The following is a 12228-nucleotide window of genomic DNA, read 5'->3' on the forward strand; positions in this document are numbered from 1 at the left end:
CATGATATATGGAATGCTATGGAGTGAAGTATACTTGCTTTGGAGGCTTTTTGCTCATATGATTATATTGTGCATATGGCTGCTGGGAAATGTGGAGGGAGTGTGGATGTAATCCATCCATAACGTCCTATCCTGCACTCCTAAGGGCTAGTTGCACTCTTAATATGAACTACGTGGTCTAAATGATCTATATTGATATTTTTTTAACAGTTTAGGCCTCAGTATGCATGTATTTTGAGTTTGAATGCTATGGGCAAGCTTACCCTTAAGGCCTCTTTCACACTTCAGTTTTTTGCATCAGTCAAAATCCGCCAAAAGGATGGATGCTGGATCCGTTTTAGAACTGATGAGAACGGATGCCACCCATCCGTTTTTTTGACGGATCCGCAAAATGAAGAATTTTAAAGGAATCGCAGCTGGAAAAGGAGAGCGAGAGAGAGAGAGAGAGAGAGAGATTGAGAGAGATTTTTGTTTTTTTGTCCGGCACCCAGAAAGAATTTCGGGTTAAATGAGTGTCTGGAGGATCCGCCAGAGAAAAAAACGTTGCAAGCTCCGTTTTGAAATCTTTGAGGATGGTGACGGACAGCAACTTTTGCCGGATCCTCAAAAAAAACGGATGCAACGGACAGCAATCCGTCACAATCCGCCATTAATGAAAGTCAATGGAGAAAAAAAACGGATCCTCAAAAGAAAATTGAGGATCTTTTTTTAAAAACCTGGCGGATTGTGACTGATTGTAAAAAACTGAAGTGTGAAAGAGGCCTAAGCAAAATGGTGGCCACAGAACATGAACACTGTGCTTGCTCACGCACATTGTACTGATTGTTTGGTTCTGAGGAGAAATCACAGACATGCTCCGTGCGGCAGTGAACAGGTCGAATACAGAGTGGGTGATGGAGGTGTCTTTAACATAGATGTATAGTAAGATTTTTTTCTGTAATGTGACTGTTTTTAGTACCCCCATATGAATATGGTATCCTTTTTTATATGAGCTCATTGGTACTTTATTAAACTGCTGCACTTTAGAAACAGATGTATATCAACTGGGTGACTTGTTCACATGTATCACTGAATGTGCTTGTATGAGCACCTGATGTATTACTTAACACTGTTTTACATAATTCATGGATGTTAGGCTGGTTTCACATTTGCGTTTTTTTGCGCTTGAAAAAAACGCATACGTGCGCATGCGTTTTTTCCCCTATATTTAACATGGGTGCGCATACCTGCGCGCTGGCATGCGCACGTATGCGATTTTCATGCGCTGCGTTTTTTTGGGGTGTGCGTTTGTATTTTACAGACGCTACATGTTGCATTTTTTGGTCCTGCAAAAAAGCGCATGCGCACGTATGCGCACGTTTTGCGCTAAAAATGGCCATTATAGCCTATGGATGCGCATACGTGCGCACTGGCATGCGCATGTATGCGTTTTTTTAGCGCTGCGTTTTTTTGGTGGTGTCCACTTGTTGTACTAGTTATAAACTTCTAAAGTAAAAAAAAAAAAAGTCTATATAAAGGAGGTGCCTGCCAAAACTCTGCCACTACTACACTGACAGATTGGAGAGCAGACAGTCACCAAGGAACCCATCTTCTATCAGCGTCAAGAATGTGAGTATATTACATTATATGCCTGTCCTTTTAAATTATGTATGTACTAATGATTTTTATTATTTTTACATGCAGTATGTCTTCAGAATCCGAATATTCCCCATCGCGGCAGGAATTGGCGCAAGCAGACCGTGAGGTGATTATTTTCGTGCATCTGGTAAGTATATCTGCTGCTACTCCAAATCTCTTACGTTTTTTTCAACTTTTTTAAGACATCATCATCATCATCTTCTGCGGACGGGACTAGTGAGGGCGAAGAGCAGGAGCAGCGAAGCCAAGTCCCGGTGGTGATACGGAATGTATGTATCAAATGATTTGTAATGTTCTTTATTTTTTATCTTCTATTTTTACTCTTTTTTATGTTTCTTTTTTTTGGAACTTTTTATTCAATTTAAATTTGATTATTCTAATGAATGTGTTTTGTCTAGGTTCCACAACGGGATGAAGACGTCTACCTGGATAATGAGCAGCTCATCAGCCTGGTCCAGGAGCGTGCGCCGTTGTGGGACAGCCGTGACCGGCTGTACAAGGACAATGTGGTGACCCGGCGGCTATGGAATGAGGTGGCCGCAGCGTTGATGGATGGCTGGGACAGCGCCACAGCATCCTCCAAAAAGGCGTTTAGTGAGTATTTCCCTGCTCTGTATTGTGCCGCAGTGACTGTTGTCATTGACGGCACTGTTGGGTTTCGTGCTAGGTATATTCTAGCAGGAAACCCAACAGTGTCATCGGGCTCTACAGTGACTGCTTTGAGTATTGTATTGCTATATTGTGCCGCAGTGACTGTTGTCCTTGACGGCACTGTTGGGTTTCGTGCTAGGTATATTCTAGCAGGAAACCCAACAGTGTCATTGGGCTCTACAGTGACTGCTTTGAGTATTGTATTGCTATATTGTGCCGCAGTGACTGTTGTCCTTGACGGCACTGTTTTTTTTTCCCCAACAGTGGACAAAGTCCGAACACGTTGGCGTTCGATCAAGGACCGCTTCAACAGTGATGTTCGTGCTGAGGGCCAGGTTCGCAGTGGATCTGCGTCAAGGACCAGAACTAGATACCGTCACTATCACGCGTTGCAGTTCCTAAGACCGGTCCTTGCCACGAGATCGTAAGTATTATAAATTTTGGGTTTTTATTTTTATTAATCTGTGTTTTTCTAATCCACAGCTGATGCTTCTTGTAAAGGCATGGTAGTAATGATTTTCCTTTCTTCCACAGCACCTGGAGCAGCACCCTGCAACCTGGCCCTGGAGCGGTCCTTCCTCAGACGTCCTCTGACCCGTCCCAGCCATCCGACAGCTATGAAGCACCTTGCAGGTCAGCCACACACACAGCTGGTGACCAGGAAGCTGGGCCATCAGGTGTTCCCCTGTCCCAGGTCTCTGCCACTGGTTATGCGGGCACTACCCGCCAGAGGCAGAGGGCCTTGGACAGGAATGTCTTGCCCGAGTTTATGCATTTGAGCGAGGCCTTTAATTCCAGCCTCAAGTCGCTGTCCGACAGAGTTGAAAGCGGTTTTGCACTCATGGAACGTGGTTTTAACCACTTTGAACACCGCTTCAATTCTGTAGAACAGCGCCGTGACCGTCTGGAGGCCGACCTCAACAGACCAGCACACCATTTTTTTAGTAAGATTGAAAAGGGCATGGCGGAACACCTTAGTCCTGAGCAACAGCTGAATGTGCTGCAGGCCTGCAACAATGCTTTCTTGCAGGCTATGCAGCATAATCGGTACGGTCAGCAGTCAGTGGTGTCCTTTCCACCTGTGCCACCATTGACTCGCTTCACCTCACTACCGACTTGTGCTGCATACCACTGCACGGACACCTCTATTCAAAGCCAGGACACCCACCCTTACACCACCACAAGTCTGAGTGCAGCTGGTCACTTCACCGACACCACCATGGCAAGCGCTGCTCCTGTCTGGAGCACCACTGCCACTCCCATGCATGCGTGGAGCTCAGCCACCACTAGGCAAACATGGAACAGCCCTGCCGCTACAACAACATGTAGTAGCCCTGCCACCACCACTCCGCAAACCTGGACCATCACTGTCGCCACCAGTCCTCCTGCAAGGACGAGCACTGCCAACCAAGAGCAGCAGCAGCAGCCACCTCAGCAGCAGCAGCAGCCACCTCAGCAGCAGCCACCTCAGCAGCAGCCACCTCAGCAGCAGCAGCAGCCACCTCAGCAGCAGCAGCCACCTCAGCAGCAGCAGCAGCCACCTCAGCAGCAGCAGCCACCTCAGCAGCAGCAGCAGCCACCCCAGCAGACGGGGGACCTACACTCAATATTTGCCCCAAGTTCAAGGCGAAATCAATCAAGGCGGGCATTGGGCCAAAGTCGGTCCAGGCACACAAGCCTACGGCGACATGCCATTACAACAAATGTACCTGAACAGATTTCCTCTCCTCCAAGTGTTCCTAGTTTAATTCCCTTAACTGGACTACCTTCCCCCACAAGTTTTGTTGCCCCTTCCCCTCAAACACCGTCTTCAACTGCAAGTGTTGCATATTCCCTGCACACCCCCAAATTGAAACCATCTGCCCCCAAACGCCGGAAAAAATTATTTTTTGGTTTATTTTTGTGATTAAAAATAAATTTACATTTGTGGTTCACCATTACAAAGTTTCATTAATGTTGTTTGCGCCGCTCACACACACTGATGGGTAAATACATGTTAAAAACCAACCCAAGGCCTAGTATAGTCATATGTGAAATAACACGGACTAGTATAGTCATACCAAGGCCTAGTGTAATAACTCGAGTTTTACCAACTTGGATCTGGTTTCATGAAAAACAAAAAGTTGAAACTTGTCTAAAAAATAAGTTTCTTTCTTAAAAAGTTTCACCAGTTTGTTTTTTGTGAAACAAGATGCTAGTTGGTAAAAATCGAGTTATTACAGTAGGCCTTGGTATGACTATACTAGGCCGTGGTATTTCACATGACTATACTAGTAGGCCCAAGGCCTACTATACTCATATTTGAAATACCACGCCCTAGTATAGTCATTCCAAGGCCTAGTGTAATAACTCTAGTTTTAACAACTAGAATCTGGTTTCATGAAAAACAAACTGTTGAAACTTGTCAAGTTTCACAAGTTTGTTTTTCGTGAAACAAGATCCTACTTGGTAAAAATCGAGTTATTACAGTAGGCCTTGGTATGACTATACTAGGCCGTGGTATTTCACATATGACTATACTAGTAGGCCCAAGGCCTACTATACTCATATTTTAAATACCACGGCCTAGTATAGTCATTCCAAGGCCTAGTGTAATAACTCTAGAAACTTGTCTATTTATACACTACCACAATTTTAAATAAAAGTTGGAATTGAGCTGATTACATTCATCCACTCAATGCTGACTTGTATTCCCCATTGACTTTCATTGGGTGGGGTTGGGTTTTGAGGGTTGGGTTTTGAAAAAAATCACATACTTTTTTTTCAACTAGTTTGACAATTTTCTCTTGAAAAAAATTGGTTTCCTGATTCATGGCCTGCAGCTTTGCTCGTTCCAATATATTTCACACAGACTAGCAATGCTGCATTTTAACTCATATGTGTATTTACCTGCCCAGGTGTGTGAACATCAAAAAATTCAGTTATACATGGGAAGTTTTTTATTTAATTGGATTTTAAAAAATATAGTGCACTCAGTAATGGTATCAAATAAGGTTTTTTATTACCATAAACAAACAAAAACATTACACCATTTCATCTTGCCAGTGCACCCATCCTACATCAGAAATAAAGTAGGCCGCAAATTGGTCCCTCATTTGGCCAACTTCAACGGATGACCTGAGAGTGTGCTGAGTGAATTCAGGCAATGGGTTAGGAGCATCATCGTCCAGTTCAAAGGTCGGGTGCTCTTTAGCCATCACAAAGTTATGTAGAACCACACAGGCCTTCACCACCTCATCGACTGTTTCAAGTTTAAGATTAATGGCCGTGCCCAGAATTCGCCATCTGGAGACAAGAATCCCAAAAGCACACTCGACAGTTCTTCTGGCCCTGGTCAGCCTGTAATTAAATATTTTTTTGGTGTGGTCCAAGTCCCGGCTGGAGTAGGGTTTCAGTAAGTTTCCGCACATTTGAAAAGCCTCATCGCCAACCATTACAAAGGGCAGTGGCGGAGCTTCGGTGTGAGGAAGAGGCCGTGGCATAGGGAAATTAAATTGGTTGCCATACAACCTCCGGCCCATGTCTGAGTTTTTAAAAGCCTGTGAGTCATTACCACGGCCAAATGCTCCAATGTCCACTGCTACAAACATACATCCGGCATCCGCAATGGCCATGAGTACTATTGAAAAGTACTTTTTGTAATTATAGTACTCAGATCCCGTTCTTTTGGGTTTGATGATCCGTATGTGTTTACCATCAACAGCTCCCAAACAGTTGGGAAAATTGCATACTGTCCAGAATTTGTCAGCAATTTCCATCCACTTTTCAGCGGTGGGCAGGGGCATAAATTCTGGGCAAAGAACATTCCAGAGAGCCCGGCAGGTGTCCGCAACAATTCCAGACAAGGTAGAGATTCCAATACGGTACTGGAAGTGTAGTGAAGATAGGGTTTCTCCAGTCGCCAGGAATCTGTGAACAGACAAAGAAGTAAAATTAATATTTATGTATATTATTTTAAAAAACTATAAAATAAAATATTAGTACATTCACGAAAACTAATTACCCAAGGTTTTGAATACTAAATTTAAAAAAAACCCATCAGACCGCACCCCTTGGTTTAATATTACATACCGTAATGTCACCAGTAGCCGTTCCTCAGGAGGAATCGCACGACGGAGCTGTGTGTCCTGTCTCCGGATGGATTGTTGGACACGAGCAAGCAAATCCCTGAAACTTTCTTGGGACATCCGGATATAATCTATAAATTTCTCCGGGTTTGCCTGGAGCTCGCTGTAGAGGGTGTGGTATGCCCCACGGCTCTCCCGGAGTTCAACAATCGGATGTATCCACATACGCCGCCGCTGCCGTCTTCGCTCCCTCTCTCTCTTCCTTTGTTCATGGCAAGCAACTGCATATGCCCGAGCCATCGCGATGTCCAAATCCAAGTTGAAGTGTAAACTCTTCCAGCGCAGATCCATGGTCACGAGAAGAATCAAGCAAATGTGAAGAATACTGTAGACAGGGTCTATATATTAACATACCACACCCACAATGAAGTCCCATTGGTCTTGTGTGTTGTTGAATGTTTTTTTTTTCTTTTTTGGGGGGTTTTTCCAAAATCTGTAAAAAAACGCAAACGCACAAAAAACGCATACAAACGCACAAAAACGCTGCGTTTTTTTCCTGCATGCGCATAAAAATGCTTGAAAAAAACGCAGCGTTTGTATGCGTTTTTTCAATGCGTTTTTTTGCGGGAAAAACGCGCTGCAAAAAAAAGCAAGTGTGAAACAGGCCTTATACTGTGGAAACAATACTTAAATGTTCACTTGATGTTTGTCCACTGCTTGAGAAAGGCAGAGAAATCTGCCAAAACGTTGCTGCTAATGGATCAGTAAAGCCATGGATTTTCACTTTAATTTCTGGAGTGCTGCCTGTTTTTTTTTCTTATTTTCTATTTTGAAGGTTTGGACATCACTTTAACAGTTTTTATTGCACCCGGCTTCTTTTGGTAGTGCTGACAAATTTTCTTAATTATTATAGATATATCTATCCACAGATATATCTATCCATCTATCTATAGATAGATCTATCCATAGATAGAATGTGGGGCATATTTGCGTATGAGATGTTATCTCAAACTTCTCCTATCAAATAAATGGATAACCTGCAAATTAGCTTAAAGTGGTTCCCCAAGAATTCCCTATTATAATTCAAACTGCAGCCCATCCTAGTCACATTTCAGAATAGGCAACAGACTGAAGACATATAGCTCTCGAGACCTGTACCTCAAAGGACAAGAGCTGTCTCACATAAAGCTTGTTGGCAGCAAAGACCACTGCTGCAATATGTGAAGAAATATGTTTTAACCTACGTTGTGCTTGGCGAGGAAATCTCAAGCTGCATTCATCTCCTCTTCTGTCACTCTGACAGCTTTATAGCAATGCCCAGAGACTTACTGTGCCCAACTGGAAAACAAACATTGAGGAGTATAAAGCTGGAGATGACATCCTTTGTGCTGAGCGAGGACGAGATACAGTGGGGAGAGTAAGTATTTTATACACTGCTGAATTTACAAATTTCCCACCTACAGAAAATGGAGAGGTCTAATTTTTATCATTGGTACACCTCAACTGTGAGAGACAGTATTTAAAATAAAAGCCAGAAAATCACATTTTATGATTTTTAAATAATTAAATTGCATTTTATTGCAATGAAACTGATAGAAAAAACTAACACTGACCAAACACTGCAGAAAATGAGTCAGTTTATTTTGTATGAGTAAAATCACTGCTGTCTGAATGAGGCCTAAGGGTAAGTTTCCACGTACCGTTATCGCAGCGCTTTGGACTGAGCTGAAAACCCGCTCTGCCCAAAGCCCCGCCCCCTTCTGTCCGCTTGGTGACTCCGGATGTGCTCATTGAACATAACAAGAATCGCTGCAGGGTATCCATAGAGTAGGCTGTTTACCTTGCGGAGACTGAGCGTCTCCGCAAGGTAAACTGACATGCTGCGGTCTAAAAAGACACGCAGCATCTCCGGTTTAGCGGGTGTCTCAGCCGCATAATCGGACACATAGTGGAGACGGGATTTCATAAAATCCCCTCCACTATGCAGGAACATCTGGACCCTGTGGATTAAACACTGCGGCAAGACGCAGCGTTCAATCTGCAGCAAATACTGAATGCTTCCGGACTGTGGAAACATGCCCTTATACTACCACATAATTGTTTACAAACTTCTTAGTGTACAGGATAGTTGTGGTTTAGTGGCTGCTGTAACATAATAATCACAACATATTAATCATATGCAGCCTATAAATATTATTCCCATCATATATTTTTATACTCATTGTTCATGTTTGATGTGCTGATGCACAATTAGAGTAGAGAGCATGGGTCTGAGTCTGCCTTTGTTTTCTTTATGTTGATGGTTAATCTTTGAGCTATGTATTCTTTTTTTTTTGTCCCCGGTGATGTGCTTTGGGAATCAGGTCACAGCTTGATTTTCTACAGAAATCTTGCATAATAACAGTTTTCAATCATTTCTTTTTATTTCAAGATAACAGCTTTAAGAAGAGGAAAAGGAGATATTCTGTAAATCATTGCTAAGATCATAAAACCAAAGTCTCAGAGAGACTGATTAACACTCAGACTCTACACATGTTTTTTTTCCTCTAATAATTAGAATATATGCTAGCATGGAGCCAGAAATCCTTTGGCCTTGCTGGCATCTCTCAGGGCACACAGCAATTATTAGAGCCCGTCTTCTACGTGTCCTATCTTCAATGCTTCTGGCCATTAAAAACATGTTGGATTAACAACCACTTAATTCCACACAATCTTGTCACTTGTGACATCTCCGTGTGGAGCTTTACTTATTTTATAATTAAGAGAAAATTATTTACAATGATGATTCCTTTAGCTGAAATAAAAATAGAAAATATATAAAAATTTTTAGCGTGCAGTTGTAAATAGGCACAATGTGCAGAATTCAATAACTAAATCAAGTAAATACAATCCATGTGAAATTTGTGTCTCTTGTTGGTCTGATGTGTTTTAAATAAAACTGCTTTGTGTTTGTTACTTCCTTTTATTTGGCTTTGACACAACTTTATTGAAACAGTCGTGCACTGTAAGTCCATTTTTAGTGCAGCAGAAATGCACTAAAAGCACATATATGTTATTCACCTGTGGATTTTCCACAAGAAATGCAATTCTATGGGGAAAAAAAACACACATAAACACACTAAGGCTATGTGCACATGATGCAAATTTGTTGAGTTTCTGCAATGGCATTTTCTGTGTGGAAATGCAACAAAAATGCAAAGGATTACTAAAGCAAGGTTAGTCAATAACAATCCTGAATTGTTGTGCACATGATGCGGAAATTTCCATCCTTATTCGGAGCATTTTATTTTCCACAGTATGTCAATTCTTTTTGCAGATCTGCAGCATTTCTGCACCAAATAAAAAAGGGGGAGAAGCCAGCGCTGCTTGTGGTCAGAACGCATACATAAAGTGCATATGCACATATTAATTTCTAACTGTATTTCAAAATGAGACATTTAGCAGAAAATTGATCAATCATTTGAGCTACCCCGCCACACCAAGGCAATCTCATATGAGGCAGTCCTACTCTACGTTTTTTATATTCGCTGTGCCATTGCGGCCTCCTAAATGTATTAAAAACAAGACCATATTAAATGCACACTATACCTGAAGCGTTTATGAATCACTCCCATGGAGCCAGAAAAGGTGAGCGCAGATAAAGGCCAACCAGGTCTAGCAGACATTTCAGGTTTAACCTCCACACTCTCCTGACCAGCAATCACAGATGAAGGATGATACAGGCCCAGACACAGGTGCACAATGAAATAGAGCCCTGCAAGCACAGAGTCATCAGTGCAGGGTTCTGGTCAGGAAAAACACCTTTCCTTGTGTCTTTCACCCCCACCAAAAGTTAAGGATGCAGCAGCCCACACTTCAGATTACTCTTTGGAGCTTTTTTCACATACCATGCCTGGGTTATCCAGTCAAATCCAGAATTCCCCAGTCCAAGATGAATCTGACATGGAGTGCACTGATGCACAGCCACTGCTAGATGATTCTGCTGGTACATCGACCCAGAGCACTACATTGCCCTCGCAGTCTATTGAACCAGAATTTGACCCTGATGAAACTCAGGTGCCCCTTCCCGCATACTATACCACCTGTGGTGTAGTAACCACTGTGTCCGCTAGGGGGCGCTGTGTGGATGTCCCAGGAGAAAGGATGAATGGCAGAATACTGATTGGCCGTTATGTATCTCAAAGTGGGTGGCTTTGAGATGGAGACTTATGTGTTGATCAGCAGTGATACTGCTGAGGTGTTGCTTCAATGTATAAGGGAGAAGTCTCCAGGTAACTAGAGAGATGGGCTGGCCTGGTTGCCTACAAACCCACCAAGGGGTGTGTTTAAGAGTATCATAATAAAGTATATGTGTATCTGTGTGTAATAGGACCTTTAGTGAGGTCATAGCCATGTGATCACCTGTGGGTGTGGTTATGGACCATATAAGGTACCTGAGGTCCGGTCACATGAGAGAGAGTGCATGGATCTGATTGGGCCATGTGAAGGTCCCAGCAGGCCTATGTGGAGGAAGAGGTGCTACCTTCTTGAAGACCACGTGCTGAGGCTGCTGACCAGGGGAGGCCTATGTATATTTGCTGTATGTGAGGAGGGATAAGCCTCCTGTGTTTTGCTGAGGCTCCAGGACTGAGCCTGAAATCATGGACACTTATGCTTGCTTTCGCCTGACCTAAAGGCTATTCCTTGTGTTATGTGCTGCTTTATGGGTTATGAAGCTGTAGTGTCGGTGGTGGGGTGCCGAGCTGGGGGGGTGGTCCTACTTTTATACCGCGCAGAGATGATAACAGAGACACGATGGAGGCAGATTCTGGGTGCAACAGGTCCAAGTTTATTTCTTCACTTGCCGTCCGACTGACGGCACACCTCGCGGCCCTCCGTTTCCAGAGCCGCTTCTCACACCATACACTGGAGACGTGTCTGCACACACCGTCCCCTCCTTTACTGTCGACGCTCCTGACAGTTCCGTCACTGTGGCCGCCTTAGGCCCATTAACCAACAGCGCTTCTACTGCTCAGTCGTCGTGTCACATACGGTGTCTTACACCCAGTACCTCGTCTCAACTGCGGTCCTTTCCTGTCAGGACCACCCCCCTGACGTTCTCTCTCCTCAGTCCCCCTGGTCTGGATTTTCCTCAGAGTGCACAGACTGTCGTAGTCCTCCTGTCACTTGAGCTCCCCCTGGGGACTGGAACTTTCTGGAACCCTCCCTCAGTATTTATAACTCCCCCGGTTCCTTGAAACTGTCACTCTAACTGTCACCACGCCCCCCATGACCAACGGTTTCTAAAGCCCTAAGCTGTTGTAAAGTCCTTTGCTCACACTCCACCCTGCCATCTAATGGTCATCCCAAGGTACTGCACGTCCACTACACTTTCCTAGTTGTTTCCCCACTGTAATCACTGACTCCTACCTACACTGTGCAAACCTATCTTTCTTCACTCTGACTAGTCCGTCCGTCCGTCAGGTCACCTTCCCTACACTCCCCCTTCCTTTGTCCATTGTCGTCCTCGACAATCGTCATCCCTGCCTTCGTCGTTCTGAATCTACACCTACATTCTGTTGTCGGACCAGAAGTTGAGCCAAACCCACTATCTGCGGGGGCCGAACCATACTGGGAGCACTATGCTCTGAGCAGCCTACTGCTACTCACCAGCGCGCACGCCACATGACAACGTCTTTCAAATTGGGCAAGGTACACCCGTATTCTCTCTACGGCGTGTATCTTTCCCCTACTCTCCCCTACTGTTACCTTTCACTATCCGGTACGCCATGATCGAGGCCACTCACCTACCAGATCATTGCCGGCGCCCGCCTTTCCTTCTTCAGGGGTGTCCGTGGTGTTGGGGACCTGACCTAGGACGGCTGTCTTTCTC

At 44.1% G+C, this 12228-nt stretch overlaps 1 protein-coding gene across 1 annotated transcript; it reads left to right on the forward strand.

Annotated features, from left to right (window-relative positions):
- Positions 1–1144: 1144 nt before the first annotated feature.
- On the forward strand, positions 1145–4350 carry LOC141089747 (uncharacterized). Its single transcript, XM_073576237.1, has 3 exons — positions 1145–2232; positions 2554–2713; positions 2824–4350. Exons 1-3 carry the CDS (start codon positions 2187–2189, stop codon positions 4193–4195), a joined length of 1578 nt encoding a protein of 525 aa, XP_073432338.1. The 5' UTR covers positions 1145–2186; the 3' UTR covers positions 4196–4350.
- Positions 4351–12228: the final 7878 nt, after the last annotated feature.

The sequence above is a fragment of the Dendrobates tinctorius genome, unplaced genomic scaffold, assembly GCF_039654945.1.
Source record: "Dendrobates tinctorius isolate UK_male_01 unplaced genomic scaffold, ASM3965494v1 ptg000008l, whole genome shotgun sequence".
Taxonomy (NCBI): domain Eukaryota; kingdom Metazoa; phylum Chordata; class Amphibia; order Anura; family Dendrobatidae; genus Dendrobates; species Dendrobates tinctorius.

Excerpts from the sequence above, each read along its gene's own strand:
- LOC141089747 (XM_073576237.1), top strand. The coding sequence starts at position 2,187 with ATGGATGGCTGGGACAGCGCCACAGCATCCTCCAAAAAGGCGTTTA. Across the intron at positions 2,233-2,553 it reads ATCCTCCAAAAAGGCGTTTA|TGGACAAAGTCCGAACACGT; the intron begins GTGAGTATTTCC and ends TTTCCCCAACAG. Across the intron at positions 2,714-2,823 it reads CCGGTCCTTGCCACGAGATC|CACCTGGAGCAGCACCCTGC; the intron begins GTAAGTATTATA and ends TTTCTTCCACAG.